At 42.1% G+C, this 20,892-nt stretch overlaps 1 protein-coding gene across 1 annotated transcript; it reads right to left on the reverse strand.

Annotated features, from left to right (window-relative positions):
* Window positions 1–953: 953 nt before the first annotated feature.
* Window positions 954–18,989, reverse strand: EPCIP (exosomal polycystin 1 interacting protein). Its single transcript, XM_024758280.1, has 2 exons — window positions 18,913–18,989; window positions 954–3,390 (listed from the first exon to the last, which is right to left on the reverse strand). The coding sequence occupies exon 2, from the start codon at window positions 3,329–3,331 to the stop codon at window positions 2,672–2,674; it is 660 nt and encodes a 219-aa protein (XP_024614048.1). The 5' UTR covers window positions 3,332–3,390; window positions 18,913–18,989; the 3' UTR covers window positions 954–2,671.
* Window positions 18,990–20,892: the final 1,903 nt, after the last annotated feature.

The following is a 20,892-nucleotide window of genomic DNA, read 5'->3' on the forward strand; positions in this document are numbered from 1 at the left end:
CACATACATCTTTATTGTTTAACTTTCCTCTTACTCCTAACATAAGTGAAAATATCAACCAACACTCATGCCAGAATTATACTTGCTCATCAGTTGCGGCCCTAGGTTGGCTTTGGATACAAGATTTTGGCAAAAATCAACTAAAGCATTCTTTGAGAGCTAATTGCATACAGAGTTTATAATAAAGAGCATTACACATTTTATTATCGTTTGTAAATTGTGTGCTACACATCCTTTCTATCAATAAAATTTATAATAAACCTATGCACATTTATATCTACACACAGACTTTTGGGGGGAGAGCTGACGGTTAAACTTTCACTAGCACACCGCTGATCAGAGGCGACAAATGGCTAGTCCCGGACTCCATGGGGACCACTGACACAGTTTGACCCACACAGTGGTATTTAAAGCAACAAACAAAAAAGCAGAATAATGTGCCAACGTTTACAAAGCACCTGGAGTTCCTAATTCCCTTGAAGGATCAGGTCTGGCCCTGCTGTATCCTCCCATGGCAGTGACACTCAGCCAGCTGGCACTGCTGTGGACCCTTCAGGTGGATGTGCATGCTCAGCTTGCCACAATCCCCACCGCTCTCTATTGTCCTCCCAACCCTGTGACCGAGCACCAGATGCCATGTTTCCCCATGTATATGCTTATTTGTCCTCTGTCAGCACAACCTGAACCGCATTTCAGTCTAGAAACCTGGCAACCTCAGGCTTGATTTATAACTTAATTAGCTTTCCTCCTCTATTGATTTAAGTCCCATTGACCCACAATTATTTCTTATAAGAATCACATGTTATGCACACATTAAGATGCTCATAATGTCTAACGTCAGTTAATTTTATACTTTATTAATAAAAATCTATTAAAATTCAATTTGTTACATTTTCAGTGAAAATGACAGTAAATATATTTATTATTAATCTTTTCACTTGTATCCCTCTTGCCATTCTTTCTCCCTCTTTTTTTCTTCTTTGTCTTTTTCCATCACTTTAATCTTACCTCTCAAATACAATGTCAGTAATGAGGTCATTACATTTTTCTATTAAAATTCGTATTTTGGTCTTAGTTTTGGCCTAATTTAAACACTGACATTATAGATGCATGCTAATTAGCCCTAATGGCCAAATCCCCCACCAATTACGCAAATGTAGACATTTCAGGTTATTTCAGTCACCCTGTGTTAAGGTTAAGAGAAAAATGTGATGAATGTGATATAAAGTCATCAATTCCAAGACAGCCTGTCATTTCATAATAGAACTATTTCTTATTATGATATCATAAATTCAGTAATGTTTCAAATTCTTTGCACTCTGAATTTAGACATTTATACCATAATTGCCACAGATTCTTTATATTCCACTTTAATGGTAAGTTGGGTCTCTGGGAGAGAAGATTTTCTTCGTACAAGGATGAGTCAGTTTAATTAATTAATTTTTAAATGTATTTATTTATTTATTTTTTGGCCGTGCCACATGGCTTGCAGGATCCCACTTCCCCAACCAGGGATTGAACCAGGGCCCTCAGGTGTGAGACTGCAGCATCCTGACCTGGACCACCAGGGAATCCCCAAGTCAATTTAATTAAAAAAGAAATACGTTGTGTTAGTTCCTTGTATCAATGCACATAAAACCATTTTGTGTTAACCCCATCATACAAAGTATCTTGACTTTCGTTAAGTTCTTTCGTTAATTATTAGTTATTATCTATTAGTAATCTGGGCATATTTACCCATGGGAGTAATGTTATAAGGGACTGTTACATTCCCAGGCTAGTCCCTAGTGTAGTCAAACATAGTTCTCCTGGTATTAATCTAAGTTCTGATTTCTGGAGCAGGAGAAGGAGGTGGGGTATGAAGACAGAGGAGAAAGGGGGAAGTGGTACAGCGGGGCTGACGATAGTAGGCAAGACAAGAGAGAGACATGAAGGGCTAGAAGAGGAAAACTTTCCCTGGGTTTAGGCCTTGCTCTAAGGAAAAAACCCAATGCACTTGGCTTTTGTGACTTCCAATTTTGATTTCTGTATCCCTTCCTCGGGACCCTAGTGCCCTCATTCAGTCCTAAGGTCCCATCCTATCCTCCAAGCTTCAAACCTCCCTCACTAAACACACTCACAAGATTCCCCTTCCTCAATGTGACTATTCTTAACAAGATATTTGGAAAATACCAGTCTAAGAGAGCCTAGTCATTCTGTGGCACTCACAGTCTCAAAATGCTGAAGTCTATCATTCTCTACTTAGGGGAATTCCAACCTATCTAACAAAATGAAGCAAAAAAAAAAAAAAAGAAAAAAATTAAGGCAATGTTTTGAAGGAAGGCGCCTTTCTTGGGGGTCATCCCCTCTGCTGGGCTCCACTAAGCAGTTCCTGGGGTGCACTGGTCTCTCCATTTCTGATCTGACATTTCTCCACCTGCCCCCAGGAGCAAGGACCTAGCCTCTAGCTGGCCCTCAAGGCTCGTTTCTGGACTGAATCAAGTAGGTTTTTTGGTTTTTTAATTTTGTTTTACCATGGATGGGCATGCGCAGAGCAGAGAGGGCCAGCAGAATGGGGGCTGGGGGTGAAGTGAAGTTGAGGATAGGAATACCCATGACCTTGTTCACAGATTCCTTGTTGAAATGATCCATAATGTGCCAAAGGTCCCAAAGGTTGGACACAGCTACAATGTTAGTAAATGAATGTGACAACATAGTTTTTGTTGCTTAGAACTGGGAAGGTTCTAAAGTAGGAAAAGTAGGGGAAGTTGCTGGCCATGCTGGCAGAGTTTGCAATACTGTATGATTTTAAGGATGACTCCCTGTTGAAAAGTGCCATATCTAAGAAGGAGATAGACATACAGGTTTGCCAGCCTTGGTGTAACAACATGGGCTTCTCTCTGGATTCTCTCTCCCCACCATCGTGGATGAGTAAACTCTGCTCTGGGGAGGGATGCTTGGCCTCGGTGCTGATGCGAAGCCTCTTCAGACCACAAATAGCCAGGTACTCAGTGGGGAGAATGTTGGCACTGCACAGAGAAAGCTTCAGGTCCCGGACCAGCGTGAAGTTCAACAGGGGTCCCAGTGCAGATGTGTCTGTGAACCAGATGGTCAGATGGTCATTGTAGCTGGTTTGCTCGACTGCAAAAGGCAGGACGGTTTTACAGCTGCACATCAGGTTGGCCAAACTGTAGTCACAGTCCCGGATGTCTGCAGAGCAGCTGCACTTCCGAATGGTGTTTTCCTTCGTGAAAATTAGCGTGCTGTTCTTCTGAGCTCTCGCGAAGCAGTCAAGTGCAAAGACGCCCAGTGCACCGATCACAAGGAGACTGCACCCAGAGGGTGGTGCCATTCTTGTCTCAGGGTGGGCCAGCGAGCTTCCCCTTCATGAGCCGATTCATTGGAACTCACCTGAAAGAAAATGTGCAGCTCTGTGATCACAGCCTCTCATTAGAAACGTGCAGCTTCCGGAAAAGGAGCCCCCTAAATAACCCGTCTTAAACTTTCTCTCTTGCAGTTTCTAGCAAATGCAGACAATGCTAGGAGCCCAAGTGCAGGCAATGCTCTTTTCTCAGAACCTCCTGGGAGGCCTCAGCCAATTCCGTGAACTCTGCTCACCTGAGCTGTGAAACTCCCCGTGATGTCTGTTGGTAGTGAGACTAACATGCCAACAAGTAAGCAAGAGCAGATGCCGGACAGGAGACCTACCGCAGCCTGTCTGTGGGCAGGGATTTGGAGTGATCTAAGTGCGTATTTCCAAACTTCCTCCAAACTTCCCGTTGCCAGTACTGAATACCTGTCTACTCTCTAAACAGGCACATATCCCCACCCCCCCCCTCAATATCTGACTTCCTGGAATTCAGGAGACAAACAGTTCCTTGTCGGAATCAGCTACTCACGTGCTACCTGTTAACACAGCATGAATACCGGTGAAACATTTAGTTAATGGTAAACTTCAATTTCTAACTAGACAAACATGCTCCCCTCGATCATATTAATCTGTTTGTAGGACCATTCATACTTTTCCTGGTCTCCTAGTCCAGTATTAGAATCCACTTTAACTGTGTTACTCGACAATGAAAGGATTAATCACACACCAGTTAATCACAATGATCCTGATTTATCTACTCCTTTCCCAGAACAAATTTTATAAATTGACTTTATTAAATAACTTACTATAGGGCTCCAAAAGGAAGCAATATATAAGCACTGTTAAATGACCTAAATAAGGTAGGAATGCTTGTTTAATTTAAAGAGCAACCCTGATGTCCAATTTGGGGGGAAATGCCCTACAGTGCCTGGCATATAATAGACGTGTGATCTTCTTTTATGGTGTGAGTGGAATAAGACATTATGAAATAGGGCACCAGATTTCAGTTTTGCAAAACTAAGGAAATTTCTCCTGAGTTAGCTGATGACTGAACAGACAGACCAAACAATACGGTTCAGTGCATCTATACATATGGTGGTAGGCATGGCAAGATACTGGGGATAAGACCTCTGAATAGGAGAGTCCAGAGCTAGTGATGGCCCCCTGCAGGAAGCGTGGTAAGGAAGGATTGATGGAAGGTCACTCCAGGGAGTTACACATGTGTCCAAAGAGGATGGTGACAGCAGGAAAGAAGCTAGGCAGACCTGCATCCCTCAGGGAGTAAGATGAGGCTACGAGATGGCAGAGTAAGTCAATGTGAAATCTAAGGTGGGGGGCAGGGCTAAAAACGCTGGGGTCAGGTACACAGGCAGACAGCACAAGTCCATCAGCAGGTTGGTGGCGTGAGTGCTGGGAGATTCAAAATCAGCTCAGCCAAGTAAACTTGAATGGATGGTAAGACATTGGTTCACAGCAATCCTAATACATTCATTCATTCAACAAATGCCCATTGGGAGTTTACTAGGTGGCAGGCACTTTGCTAGCCCAGGAGATACAGCCCAGAATAAGACAATGAGCTTATGTTCTAAAGGACTCGATTCTGCTTCCAGAGCCCAAGGTGGGTCAGGCCTACGTGTGAGGACCAGAGGCTATGAGAGTAGGGAAGGGGAAGGAGGCAAGGGCAGGAGTCAGGTAAGGCCAAGCAGAAGAAACAAAAATGGGCAAGAGCCGGACCCTGCCCCAAGGGCTCATCTGCAAAAGAGGAAGATCAGGAAGGCTGAACCGAGAAAGCTGTCCTGAATGTACCCACAAATACAGGATCATAGGGGAGAGGTAGGCTAAAATCCAGTCGGGAGACTGGATAAGGTGTCTGAGAGTGTTTGTGTTTATTTTGAAGTTGGCACAGGGTTTTCTTCTTTTTTTTTTTTTAAAGTATAAGTAGTGTTTTTATTCTTTCTAAAAATGGATTTTTCAAATGGGTTTCTTAATTCATTTTTATTGGAGTATTGTTGATTTACAATGTTGTGTTAGTTTCAGGTGTACAGCAAAGTGAATCAGTTATACATATACCTATATCCACTCTTTTTTAGATTCTTTCCCCATATAGGCCATTACAGAGTACTGAGTAGAGTTCCCTGTGCTATGCAGTAGGTTCTTATTAGTTATCTATTTTACATACAGTAGTGTGTATATGTCAATCCCAATCTCCCACTTTATCCCTCCCCCACCGTTCCCCTTGGTAACTGTTTGTTTAAAGTAAAAGTTTGTTTTCTACGTCCGTAACTCTACTTCTGTTTTGTAAATAGGTTCATTTGTACCATTTTTTTAGATTCCACATATGAGCGATATCATATGATATTTGTCTTTCTGTGTCTGACTTACTTCACTCAGTATGACAAACTCTAGGTCCATGGCACAAGGTTTTCTTAAAGGATTTATTCATTAGTTCATTTTGTAGTAAAAGAAAGGGCTTTGAGAAACATGTAGATCCAGAATTCTCCCTGAACGAGAGGCTTAACAATTTTAAATTGTGTTAGAATGTAGTGGCAAATACCCCACTTAGTAAGGAACAGTGCATAATGTATTAAATACAGATAATTTTAGATGATCACCTGTCCCAGATTCCACAGGAGGTTTCTAGGACTTCATGTCCCAGTAACCCCAGCATCCCAGAACTAGGAATGCTGTCATCAGTATCGATGACCTGCTCTGACCCCAGCCTTAGAGAGAAAGGGAGGGATGGGCATCTATACATCAGCTGGAACCTGGTGACCAAAGTGTCTACCTCATTCTTTCAGGTGCTGTTACCATTCAGAGGCGTGCATTGAAGAAGACAAGGGGTAAGAAGGGAAAAAGATATGGATTTCCTGGAGCTCTCCAGTGGAGCTGGAGATCCCCAAAGGGATTTGTGAGCAACTTCCTAGCAGTCAAGGCCCTGGCTGGGCCTCAGTAGCGAGGGCACTGCCTTCCGGACATCAGGGAACTTGAAGGCCAGAACAAGGAGGCCAGATGCCTGAAGCCTCATGAAGGGTCACAGAGGGGGACAAGTATCCCTGGTAACCAATTGATGGGGTTTCCGCAGAGATGCTAGTTGGACATTTTTCTCCTTCCGTTTTTTTTTTTTAATTTTTATTGGAGTATAGTTGATTTACAATGTTGTGTTAGTTTCAGGTATACAGCAAACTGAATCAGCTATACATATACATATATCCACTCTTTTTTTAGATTCTTTTCCCATATAGCTCATTACAGAGTATTGAATAGAGTTCCCTGTGCTATACAGTAGGTCCTTACTAGTTATCTATTTTATATATAGTAGTGTGTATATGTCAATCCCAAACTTCCAGTTTATTCCCCCCGCTTATCCCCTGGTAACGGTAAGTTTATTTTCTACGTATGTGACTCTACTTCTCTTTTGTAAATAAGTTCACTTGTACCCTTGTTTTTAGATTCCACATATAAGCGCTACCATATGATATTTGTCTTTGTCTGACTTACTTCACTCAGTATGACAATCTCTAGGTCCATCAATGTTCCTGCAAATGGCATTACTTTGTTCTTTTTTATGGCTGAGTAATGTTCCATTGTATATATGGACCACATCTTCTTTATCCATTTCTCTGTCGATGGACATTTAGGTTGCTTCCATGTCTTGGTTATTGAGAATAGTGCTGCAATGAACACTGGGGTGCATGTATCTTTTCGAATTATGGTTTTCTCCAGATATATGCCCAGGAGTGGGATTGCTGGATCATACAGTAGCTTTATTTTTAGTTTTTTAAGGATCTCCTTCAGCTTTATCGTGGATTTCTTTCTTTAGGTTTGTTGAACGTGGATTATGAACACCCTACTTGCACTATGTATCTATTCATCTGTGGGCAAATTCCAGCCTGGCACGAGCAGAGTGAGCACAGATACATCACATTGCCCCCTCCCCTTGACCTGCTCCTGCCCATGGTAGGGGGGACACTGTTGGGAAAGACACTCCTTTCTCTGGGGGTTGCTCAGCTTGTAGAAGGGAAATACGAATCTATTGGTAACTGCCTTGTGTCCAGAATGGGTGAGCTTGAGAATGAAGCCAACACAGAGGAAAACAGAGACAAGAAGTAGAGAGACATTCCTAACAGTCCTTTTCTCAGCGCCCAGATCAAGCCACGCCTGACATTCTTCCTTGATTTTTTTTTTGGTTTTTTTATTTCTTCCTTGATTTTTAAAAATATATGAGCCAAGTTGTTTTCCCTACTCAAGCCAATCTGAACTGGGATATCTATAAGAAGCAATTAAAATTGTCTTGGTACACTGACATTTGGCGAACTATGCTTTTTTCAGTCACTCGGTAAACATTTGTCGAGCGCTTGCTTTGTGCCAGGCACTGTGCTAGAAGATAAAGCTAGTAGGAGCTTCGTCAAGGGGTTATACCCCAGTCAAAGACACACTGGAACCAGTGATCACAGAGTAATGTGATAATGATTATAGTAACAATTTGTACGGGATATTAAGTCTGAACCTAGGACTGCCTGGGAGTGGCTATGTTCATAATATCTGATTAGAGAAATATTTCTTGAGTGAGAAACATAAAAGGGAAATTACCTACGTAATTAGCATAGAGTGACCAGAATTTTTAAAATCAAAAGTAGGATAGAGAGATTGACAGGATATGAGGTTGGCAGGGGTGGCAGTGGGAAGGGGCAGTCGAGGGGTCCTGTGGGGCTGGAATCCTCTGACTTCCTCTGACAGATCATTTCTCAGCATCCCAGTTTTTTGTGGGCTCCATCATTGAGACTTACAGACTGTGTCCTAATATAAGCCCCCTCCACACCCCTAGGGTTGGGGCATAGGGAGAGCCAGGGGCATAGGGAGGGGCAGGGGGCGTGGGTTCTGTGTGTGGCCATTCTGCTTATGCCATGCTGGAGTCTGCCCACTAAAGAACAAATGCACAGTGAAACTAGGGCAAAGGTTCATTCCTCCCTTATATACAGCCTAATGCCATTAAAGGGGGGTGGAGGGAGGGAGGGTGTGCTCCGCTCCACAGTCATTCAGCGACTCAGGCTTTATGTATGTATGTATGTATGTATTTATTTAGGCCAACTTCTAGGGCCCTCAGCTCCTCCACAGTATTTTTTTTCTTTTTTCTTTTTGGCCGCACTGCGCGGCATGCAGGATCTTAGTTTCCTGAGCAGGGATCGAACCCGCGCACTCTGCAGGGGAAGCGGGGAGTCTTAACCACTGCACTGGTGGGGGAGTCCCCTCCACAGTATTTTCTGCCCACATTTCATGGGCCGGAACTCAGCCACATGGTACCACGTGGCTGCAAGCAGCTCGGAAATGAAGCCCAGCACTTTGCCAGGAGAGGAGAGGAGAATGTGGGTATTGGTGGGCACTAGAAGTTTCTGACGTACCTAGGTTGTGAGATACAATGAACAGCTTTATGCAACCATGACAAAAGAAGCTCAGGTGGTGTGAGTGCACCTAAACTTTTCAGGCGAGATGCTGAAAACCATGTATGGCCGTTAAATCTTTGATCTTTGAATCACTGAACATGTTTAGAAACCAGAGCTCCTATTCAGACTCATTTGAAATATTTTTATATCTCAGTTGGAGAAATCCTGAGAGCAATTAATACTAGCAGCTAGCTGCATGAAAGCAAAGACTCCTGAAGTGAGCAGATACAGACATCAGTTACTTCAAAACAAATTCCACACAGATTCCTTCTCAATCTAGGATTACACCCCAAATGTAGATAATGTTTATACTTGGCTCCAAAAGGAATGTTTCAAACTGGACTAGTTTTGTTTATAAGAAGTTATTACTAGTAAGGAGATATTGTGTCAGCGGGAGGATAGCATTTGGACCATTTGCCTGAAACAGATTTGAAATGTCATGAAGAATGATGCTTTGAATTCGATAGGCTTAACACAAAAGACAAGACATAACGATTGTGGGAAAATAGAGTGACACTCTCCAAATCCTTACAGCAATCAAAAATTGAATGATTTCAAATTTTAATTCAGATGTAAGTTGAATTTGAAATTAGAAGTGAGTTTTTTTTTAAGTGCAAAGACAATTAAGGGAAAGACTCAATTGAAGAAACTGGAGAAGAGAAGCAGATGCTGATGAGATGCTCCAGCAAGAAGCAGACAGTCTGAAATATAAATCTGAACACAGCACGGGGAAGAAAGGGAGAAGATATCCAGCGTGTGGGCATCCCAAGAAACCCGCTTTGAAGCAGGACTTGCGGAGCTAAGTGAGGATGTCTCTCGTAGATGTAATCCCCAGAGTGTGTCCCTGCAAAAATCCTTGAAGATTTGGAGGTGGCGAAAATGAGAGGAATTCCTGAAAAGGAGACAATTTGGAATCTTAGGTGTATCCCACAAAGTGAGACGTGTACCCATACTCTTGGAGCGTATTTTGTCAAAAGGGCACACACTGCCTGCTGACATGGACAGCAGTTAAGATGGCCTCGCTCACTGCTGGAGTCTAATGGGTTGCTCAAGGAACATCGCATGTACTCTGGGAACAAACAACTGGGCAACTAACTCTAAGGTGATGTGCATGGTGAGTGCTTATTAAAGACACAGACCAAGTGTTGGGCAGGGAGAAATGGGAAAGACTCGCAGAGATGGTGCTATGTGGACTGAGGAGAGAGGGGATGGGGTGAGGAAAGCTGAGGTGCTGCATATAGAGGAGTTGCTTGAGCAAACTCTCAGACTAGAGTACTTGGCATGTGTTGGGGCCATGAGGCCGGGGCTGTGCCAGCCAAGTTAAGTGGTTTGATCTCCAAACGCTTCTAATCTTCACCCCACCAATAAAACCCCTCCCCAGTAGATATAATTTTTAATTTATAAAGGTATTAGAAATACCATAATTATACTGTACACGAAGAGTAGAATTTTAAATACTTCAGATGAAAACTAAAAATGGAAGTTTGAGTATTGTCAGCTCTACCCCACTGGCTCGTGTACTCCCTTTGATGTACACACCCCCTTTGGAGGCCCCTGCTAGAGGCAAAAGTGAGGCGCTGAAGGTTTGTAAGCAGGGGAGACCCGTGTAGATCTGCGCTTAAGGAAGTTCATGGAGGTGCCAGGTGTAGATTGAATTAGAGGGGCAGAGACCAGAAAACAATGAGTTCTAAGTGAGAAAATGCTTTTCTTTTGTATTTTCTTTGAAGGTTTATCTCTCTCCACTTGCTGGCTCCTTCTAACTCCAGGCTCTCCAGATAAATTTATTTCAGTATCTGGAATCCTTGAGGGGGTAGAGGGCACAAGAGAGTGGGATTGAGGAGGTGGGAATGAGGTCGAGGCTCCTGCCCTACTGTCCCCTTGCTGTGCCTTCCTCTTAACTCCTTGGTCATCCCCTCATCCACTCTTTTCAGATGGCTGGTGCTAAAAGCCCACTCATACAGGGGTCTAATATCACTTGGTTAAGCCTTAGTACAGACTTAAGTAAACACATTCTTGCCCAAGGGGATTGCGCTTTAAGCCTTATCCCTACCTTGCCCCTTGTTAGAGGGATAGCGAGGGTTAAATAGAAATACAGGAGAAGTGTGGGGTGAGACTCCTTTCTAGGACCCAGAATTGTGTGGCCACCTGTTCTCAGGCCCAGTTCCCACTCGTTTGTGGCTGTGCAATCACCCTTCCCATGGAGGTCAGGGAGGAAATGTTGGCTACTCTGTGTTCTGTGGGTGAGAAGCTCGCAGAGATGCTGGATGAAGGCTTTAGGTGGAGGATCTTGAGAATGATTTTTTGAAAAAAAAAAGATTTTTAGCATTTTCCTTTTCCTTGGCTCTGCTCCACAAGTGCACTGCAGGGGACAGTTTAGAGAGAAGCACTACATAAGATGATACTGGAAAGAGGAATAATGTTCTTATTGCTTAATATTTCAAAGCTTATAATGTTGAAAGCGAATTTGGGTTTCTCCCCCATGTTTTCTTACTAGGATAAGTGTTGTCTTTTCTTTCTTCTTCACATTCCACAACGGCACACTCCCCATCCCTGGTACGAGCCACTAAATTTTCACACACCCTTCCAAGTCATTCTGAAGTCACCACCTTGTAAAGTCTCTGTCGACAAAAATCACTTCCCCTTCATCGAAGTTCACGTGGTTCATCGTGAGAGGCAGGAAACAGGGTTCGCTGTGATTCTGATGGGATCAATTTCTCATTTGATTTATACAGTAAGACCTACACTATTTGCTATCATCTGATAGATTTCCTCATCTAGAAAAAGAGGAAATACAAGTTCATGTCTCCATAAGTTGGAATTTAGGCCAAATTAGCTTCAACATCCAATTCCGGTCTTCAGGAAGACCGGAAAGCATTTTTGTGATTGTTAAACTCACTGAATATTTTTGGGCCAAAGAGGTTTTCTGAGTCATTTTTCTCAATATGGCATGGGCACACAAGGTTATAATAAGAGTAGAGCAAGGTGCATGTCATGATATATAGTCTATCAGTGCTGTTCGTAAGTACTATCACTACCACTCATAAGCAACTATAATACACAGAGTACTATAGTACTTTCCATAAACTATGGCATTTTGTAATGTCAGCATTATTGTGATAATAGGAATATATATATATATATATATATTTGGGGTATTAGAACATCCCAAAAGCCACCTTCCCAAAAATCCAAAGTAATGCTTAATTTAATGCACTGCTTGCATTGAAAATTTGAACAGAGAACAGGCTCAGCATAAAACAAAAAGATCTTCCTGTATCATTTTTTCTTGAACCTAATTTACAAATGTCCTCCTGTAAATTCTGAAGAATGCGAGGCCTTGAAATTATTAGTGAGCAACTCTGGTAAACGGAAATAACTGTCCAATTCCCATTTCTACTCATTTAAATGTGTGTAAAATGTTTACAGAGACAGCAAGAGCGTGGGATATGATCAAAACACTTTCTTTCTGGTCTTCTACTGTGTTTGCTAGGTATTGTGGTGGCTGAATAGCGGCCCCTAAAGATATCCATGTCCTTATCTTTAGAACCTGTGAATATTACCTTACAAAGCAAGGAGGATTTTACATATGTGATTGAGTTAAAGATCTTGAGATGGGGAAATTATCCTGGATTATCTGGGTAGGCCCAACGTAATCACAAAGGTCCTTCTAAGAGGGATACAGGAAGAGAGAGAGAAGAAAAAGTGACAACAGAAGCAGAGACTGGAGTGATGTGGCCATAAGCCAAGGAATGCCCGCAGCCTCTAGAAGCTGGGAGAGGCAAGAAATGGATTCTCCTTTGGAGTCTCCAGAAGGATTAGCCCTGCCAATACCTTGAATTTAGCCAAGTCAGACTGATTTTGGACCTCTGACCTCCAGAAATGTGAAAGAATAAATTTGTGTTGTTTTAAGCCACTAAGTTTGTGGGGATTTGTTAGAATGGTGATAGGAAAGGAATACGGAAATTATGGGGAAACAAAACCACCCAATCAAACCACTTTTGGATCAAGCACACTAGCTCCTCTTTATTCACAGCCCTGCAGTATTCACTAGTTGTGTCATGTGTCTTATTACTCTCACTAGACTGGATCATAAGCTCTTAGGGTAACAATGTCTTAATCTCCTTTCCATTCTTCTGTAGTACCAAGCTAGGAGCTGTCATAGGGTAGCCGCCCTGTATTGGACCCAGCCCAGTCTGAACAGATGCATCTGGACACGTCTCATGAGTTCAGAGGGTGACCATATCCAGGTGGTTATTTGTATATGTGGAATTGTTGAGAAAAAAGAAGGAAGAGTAAAGATGATGTGTGAGGGTCTGGGGCAGGAATGGGTGGAGGGACGGGACAGCACTTGCCTCTTCTTAACCCCGACTAATTAAAGCCTTGGGCTGAGTCCAGTGGAGTTGTAGGCAGATACTGTATGGACGGCTCTCAAGAACTTGGAGATGCGGGGCACAGTGGCACCTGCCCAGGTGAGAAAGTGTGACACCGAGCAGGGGACAGAGTCATTCTCCCCACTTCTGCACTGAGGGCAGCCCAGCTCTGGCACAGTGAGGGGATAAGGGGCAGATAGCATCATTTGGCCTCTCCTGGAGGACAGACTAGGATGTCCCCAGACACTGCTCTCCGGGCAGCAAGTTAACAGGGAGCCCCATGGCAGTGGCATGTGGGGGGCAGTCAACATCCAATGGTGGCTGGGGACAGAGGCACATGAAAGGACCATTTGTGAATACAGGTGAGGCACTCCTGGGGACCCCAAGAAATGATTAGAGGAGACTCTATTGTGTAGACATGGGGGTGGGAAGGAGGCAAGGACCTGTATCAGGTAGATGGGAGCACAAACCAACCAGATACAAGCGATTAGTGTTAATTAAAACTTATTTGTGCCCACTGGTTGGTGAAGCCAGGAACTCTTCAAGTATCAATTGGATTACTGCTTTCAGATTAAACGTAGTTAATGATAGAAATGAACTAAAGTGCTCAAAAGCATCTAGACTAAGATAATTAAGAACTAACTGGGGACTTCCCTGGTGGTCCAGTAGTAAAGAATCCGCCTTCCAATGCAGGGGACGCAGGTTCAGTCCCTGGCTGGGGAACTAAGATCCCACATGCTGCAGGGCACCTAAGCCCTCGCGCCACAGCTACTGAGTTTGTGTGCCACAACTAGAGAGAAACCCGAGCACCGCAACAAAGATCCCGCGTGCCACAACTCAGACCTGATGCAGCCAAGAAAATAAATAAATAGTTTTTAGAAATAGCTATATATATATATAAAGCTATTTTTTAAAAGAACGAACTGAAAAGCAGACGTTTTATGTTTTGAAAGCATTCAGCTTAATTGAATGCTGATTTCGCCCACGAGTTTGTCTATTGGATGCTGGAACAATTGCTGCTGGTACGCTGTGTCAGTCAGATTTCTGATGTGACAGACCCCTGGTCTTCACGTTGACCATGGTTTCCCCAGTCCTTAGCGCCTGACTCATAGAGGCACTCCGTAAATATTTCTATTATCCAAATAAATCCCTATATTAGCTAAGTCAGAGAGGCATGTTATTGATCCTTTGCTTCCTCTTTTACCTTTTACCTCCTGGAATTGTGGAGTGTATCATATCAAATTAGCAAGCAAAATCCATCTTCTTCTTTAGCAGGAATTTCAGCATGTGGTTCAGCCGTGACGGAGGAAGTATAAGGAGATTTTGTGTACTGGTGAGAGGGTGGCAATTTAAACTCAATATCTTACGCCTTGCTTGTGAGTCTCCTTGAAGGTCATCGAATGACATCTGGCAAAAGACCCATGAGGCATCCGCAACCTCTTGTGACTTTACCAGTGAGCATCGTCTAAGTTTGCAGTTGCCTTGGAACTTTTCTGTGAATCTGATGGGGACAAAGGCTGAAACACACTCACCTAGGATAGGGACCATGAGACCTGAGTCAGGACCCCAGATCACCGTCCTTCTACCTCACTCCACATGGCTTCCCCAGGCTTCAGGGAGGCATGAGTTGAGTTAGTATGTATTGATCTCACAGATATTTGTGGGCATCAGAAGCCATTGCCTTAATTGCTCTCCGTTGAGGGATTATAATAACCCCTGCTGCAAACTTCCCCACAATCTAACATTTAAGCATCCAGTCTTGTGAAACTAATTCAGGGAGAGCTTTGCTCAAATTACTGGGCCTGTATTATATGAGTGTGAGGTTGCCAAGGAAAATAAGTCTGAGTAATCCCTTTGCTAGGAGATGAGAAACAAAAAAATGCTGGCAGACCTTTAATATTTTAATTACCCACTTCCAGAACAATAAAAAGGGATTCAGGCCTTCCACTTACAGTTGTACATTATTAGAGCCCATAAAATACCTTAAACTATGTCCTTAAGATGTAAGCCTTAAGCTTTTTCCTTTCATCTGTATTCAACCATTAGATTTTAGACAAGTAAGAGTTAAATTTTTCCTTTAGTGGTTTTAGTTACAAGTATTGGAACCAAAGGTCATTTGAACCTTGTTGCTTTCTTGGAAGATTTTTTAGGGTTTTTACGCGCCTACAACTAAAGGTAATATGGGATCCTGGAACAGAAAAAGGACATTAGGTATCTAAGAAAATCTGAATAAAATATAGATATTAGTTAAAATAATAATAATGTATCAATATTGATTCATTAATTGTGACAAATGTATAATACAGTAATGTAAGTTGTTAATAATAGGGGAGACTGGGTGCGGGGTATATGGGAACTCTCTGTGCTATCTTCACAACTTTTTTGTAAGTCTAAAACTATTCTAACATAAGAATTTTATTTGAAAAGAATGCCTTCTGACCTCATTGATGACTCATTGAAGGTTATTTTTGTGACAAGAGCAGAACTCTAGTGGATAATATGGGCAACACAATTGGGGCTAAACTGAATACCCATGAAATGGTGACTAGGCATGACTCCAAAGGAATCCTGTAAAACTCCTGGACACAGAGAAGATCCTGGCTTCCTGATGACCTTGGAGCCCAGGCAGTTCAGAAATGCAAATGAGAAGTGATCATTTTACGCGAAATGGATCAAAACTGGAATGGAAAGGCATCAGGGAATATTGTTAGAACAAGTCCTGATGGATATGTGTGTGTGTGTGTGTGTGTGTGTATTGTCTTCTTTTGTGTTTGTGTGATGCCTCCCTCATGCTGCTTATGTTGCCCCCTGTGTCAGGAGTGTTTTCTATTTCTCTTCTGCTAAGAAACCACCCTCATCTCTTAAACTGTCTTCACATCTTTCACGGATCTTTATTGGCTAGATTCATGGATGACAGTGCTTGCCTACCTCAGACCTCTCATAGGTCCACATCAGTTAACCATAAAAGAAATTTAAAACCAAGCTTTTGCAAGCAAATCTATAATTATACTGAGAGCCCAGTGCCTGTTTTACGGTAGATTTTTTAAGCCACTCTAAGCGGGCTGTTCTTAGGGTCATTCCACTGGAGTGATTGTTATCAGATTCCCTGTGACTCCCACCCCCCAAATGTGCCAAAACCAATGGTTAATGTCCTCGTCTCATTTTGCTTGACTTCTCACCGGCATTCAACATGGTTGCCAGCTCCCTCTTCCTGAGCAAAGGCCTTTCTGTTCTTCCTTGACAGCACATGCTCCTGTTTCTCTTGCTACCTCAATGCCAACTCCTTCTTAGTATCCGGCTGACGTCTGCTCGTCTTCCCTGAGTGTTGCATGCCCCCTGGCTCGGCGCCTGGCTCTCTTCTCTGTGTATATCCACTCCCTTGGTGATTGCATGCTAACCCCTGGATTTCAGTATTATCTACATGCTGATGACTAACCGCTTCCACACCCTTCCCTGAGCTTCGTGCTCATGTATCCAACATCTCACTTGAATAGCTCTACCTGAATAGCTAACAGACACCTCAGGCTTAACTTGTGAAATATACAACTCTTGACTCCCAAGAGAGTTCAGACCACTAGATAGAGAACAGCTGTTATTGTATTAACATTTTACTACACACACCTTTACTGCCGCTCAGCCCTGTGTTCCCAGGGCTAAACGAGCTAAATATAGAAAATGGTCATCGATAGGAGGCAACGTACTTTCAGGTAAGAAATGTGGGAGTTCCACGTGTGTTGAAAAATGACTGAAATCAGGAACTACACATATTTTTCAAAGATTAATAATATTTAATAAGTGCTTCTTTTGTACCAGGTACTGTTTGAAGTATTTTACACGTTTTATTTCATTTAATCCTTACAAAACTCGTAAAGGTAGAAATTATGGCCCCATTTTCTTATCAGAAAATGAAGACACAGAGAGGTTAAATAGCTTGGTCAAAGTCACAGAGCCAGAAAGAGACAACTGAGATTTGAACCCAGACAGCCAAATATACTCTAAGGCGTCATGGTGGAAATTACAGTTTCATTTCCCACCCCAGGGTCAAGTTCCTACTCACATGACGTTCCATGCCTCGGATTCTATTACTAGAGTCCGTGGCCTCTAACCTCAAGCTAGATGCAAGCCAGCGGGAAGTCTTAACTAAAATATGTAGCTCCTGCACCCTTCTACTCAACACAGGTTCTTGTGAGAGTTTATTAACCAATGGTTGCAAACCCTTCAAGCATTTCCTGTGAATGGCTTGCTATACGTTTAGCTAATTAGATCATTGGCGCTCCAACCCCCATCTCGGCAGGTCTGGCCCCCTTAATCACACACCCATGGAACTGTGTGGTTTGTCTCTTCTCTCCATTGACACAGAGACACGAGCCACTGGACCCTGAATTTTTTTTCTTTTTTTTTTGGCTGCACTGTGTGGCTTATGAGATCTTAGTTCCCTGACCAGGGATCGAACCCAGACCCCTGGCAGTGAGAGTGCCAAGTCCTAACCCCTGGACTGCCAGGGAATTCCATAGACCCTGAATTTTAAAAGTGGATCATACACTAGGTTCAAGCAATAAAAATATTGATGCGAAAAAGAAAATTGGGAAGTGCTATGTCAACTGTTGAAAAGTATTCATTTCCATAGATACTGTATTGAATCTGTTATTTTCAGAAAATGCCCAATTTCTGTCAAAAAACATGATGAGAAATCTTTTTTTCCTTTCAAGCATTATGTTTAAATAATGCATTACATTGAATTGTTTGGTATAAAAAATAAAAGTAAAAAACTTGTGAAATATCATCTTTTTCATTAAAAAACATCTCAAGCAAATGAGGTCTGATATTTTTGGTAGTTTTTAAGGACAGGTTTTCATAAATATTATCCACAATTCTTTTGAAACATTTCCTTTCCTCAATATACACCAGCACGCTTATTGCTAAAAAACTGCCCCAAAACATATTTATTAAACAATGAATATATGCAGAGCTGTGTAAGGATTACTGGTTTTGATTAAAACACCCCCATCACTGTTTGACTACAGTATTTATCGTGTTTGTTTCACTTTTGAATGCAAGAACCAAGTTTTTAAAAAGTTAACCAATCCGAATGTTGATGCTCATCTAAATTTGGTTTCTTCTTGTCCTCCTATGTTTTCTTACGAATAGTGTGTACATAAACAGTAAATATAATACCATTAGATAACATCAGAGTGAAGAAACCATAAAAGCCAATGTTTTGAGAGTTCCTAGTTTTGCTGGTGATCACGGTAAGGAAAAGAGATATGACACAAATCTCTTTCATTTAATTGTCATTTAGCATTAAAGACCAACAGGGTAATATAGCCGGATATTTTTTGGTTTGTTTTCTTTTTTTATTTTATTTTAGCCAGATTTAAAAATAGAAACAGGAAGCTCAGATTCCACTGCGATATTTGTTATATAATATTAACCTAAGTGAGTTTATCTATTTAGGGACCGAGAAGACCATTTCATTCTTTGCTTAATGTACTGAAAACATTTCCTTTTAAAGGCAGAATCTCAGTAAAGAGTAACTCATATGCCTGGAAGCTTAAAGGAGTGTTTCACGGTGAAAGTGACTTATAAGTACGCGTTATATTCAGGAAATGCAAACACTACAAGAAGAAGGTGGTGCCGATGGTGATTCTTCAAAGCATCACAGAACTTTCCTGCCATGCAGCAGAAATTGTGAAGCTCTTAAAAACGGTTAAGCTAGACATGCTTTTCAAAAAAGAACAGAGAAATTACTTACCTCTCAAGCTCCACTGCAAGGCTGGCTCCGCCACTCCCAGACCTCTGCCTGATGCTTCACTCTGGCTTGACAGCTGCTATAATCTGCAAGTCAGGACGGACGGAATGCCTGTTCTTGCACTTGCTGTTCTTTTCCGTTTTCAGAGAGCCAGTGGCCCTGGTCATTTCCATGGCAACCAGAAGGAAGCTGCGCACCTACCGGTTTCATGAGCCACACGGTGGGAGACAACCCACCTTGGAGACTGCTGGCTACTCTTTTGGGGGTTCCAAAGTGGAAAGTTTCCAGAAGAAATGAAGGAGACTGCTGCTCTATGCTGACCTGAAGGGCTAACAGTAATGCGAGAAATTCTACTGTAGCAGGAAATTGAATGAATTAAGTGTAGAGCATGGAGACTCCTTGATGCTTTCACTATCATGATTTGTTCCACTCATTTTGGTCCAATGAATTGTTACTTATGGCAAATGCCTGAACTAGTATAAAAATTGTCCTATTGTGGTTGTTCCAGAGAGAAAGTGAACTCATTTCAACTCCAAAGTTGTAGTCCTAGAGTTTATTACACTATGTGAAGTAAGTCAGACAGAGAAAGACAAAGATCATATGATATCACTTATCTGTGGAATCTAAAATATGATACAATTTTAGTATATGTGCTGCCAAAGCCAGCCCTAAAATATGATACAAATGAACTTATTTACAAAACAGAAACAGACTCACGCACACAGAAAATAAACTTATGGTTACCAGGGATTTCCCTGGTGGTCCGGTGATTAAGACTCCACGCTTCCAATGCAGGGGGCGTGGGTTCGATCCTCGGTTGGGAAACTAAGATCCCGCAACCCCCCCAACCCCCAGATAGCATCATACAACTATGCTTACCAAAGCGGAAAGGGGAGGAGGAGGGATAAATTAGGAGTTTGTGATTAGCAGATACAAACTACTATATGTAAAACAGATGAAGAACAAGGTCCTACTGTATAACACAGGGAGCTGTACCCACTATCTTGTAATAACATATAATGGAAAAGAATATGAAAAAGAACATACGTGTGTGTGTGTGTGTGTGTATGTGTGTGTGTGTGTGTGTATGTGTGTGTGTGTATAATTGAATCACTTTGCTCTACACCAGAAACTACATTTAATACAACATTGTAAATCAACTATACTTCAACAATAACGAACAACAAAGGTGTTGTCCTGTTTTAGTTCCTTTTATAAAAATGTTAAAATCAAATAAATATGTAAAAAACATTCTATTACATTAATTGATGAGGGCTCACTATGGAAGAAATCAGGTGAATGATGGTGATGGAGAAAAGTTTTTCTACTTAAAAACATTAGAAAACTAGAGCAATTGATTTATAATTACCCAGATACAGATTATCCAATACATTAAAGCAGGGAGCACCTCCCTAGGGAAATTTATTCATTTCTTTATTATTCGTCTGGTGAACCCTTTCTACACTCCTGCATTGTGCCCGAAGTTTTAAAGGACAATAGAGATAAATGTCGTCGGTCATTCTTGTCTTCAAGGAAGTTATAATGTGAAAGGGGTGATTATATGTGTTGAATGTGGGAAATGTTTGAAGGGAGGTACAAAGAAAACATGTAGGAGATTCGGAAAATGCAGGACTACATTTTGGCAGGGAGACCGGAGAAGTCTCTGTGGAAAGGTACTTGATCTGGGCCTGAAAGGATGGCTGGATATGAGTAGTCGGATATGGGAGAAAAAGGACAATAATGCCTCATGGGATGATTCTTTGGCCAATGGAGGATGTGAGCTGATGGATGTTTCCTCCTTTCTCACCTCATACAGTCCTGACACATACATCATCAAGCTTCTCAGGTGGCCCATGGGATCAAGAAACACAGGCAATTAAGAAAATCGCCGGAGCAAAGGTTTCGAGATGGGAGAGCACCTGCGAGTATTCTTTGAAAGCCAGTGATTCATATTTAGAAGCAAGGGAATTAAGAATAGAGAGA

This window comes from Neophocaena asiaeorientalis, unplaced genomic scaffold, assembly GCF_003031525.2.
Source record: "Neophocaena asiaeorientalis asiaeorientalis breed wild unplaced genomic scaffold, Neophocaena_asiaeorientalis_V1.1 scaffold45, whole genome shotgun sequence".
NCBI classification, from domain to species: Eukaryota; Metazoa; Chordata; class Mammalia; order Artiodactyla; family Phocoenidae; genus Neophocaena; species Neophocaena asiaeorientalis.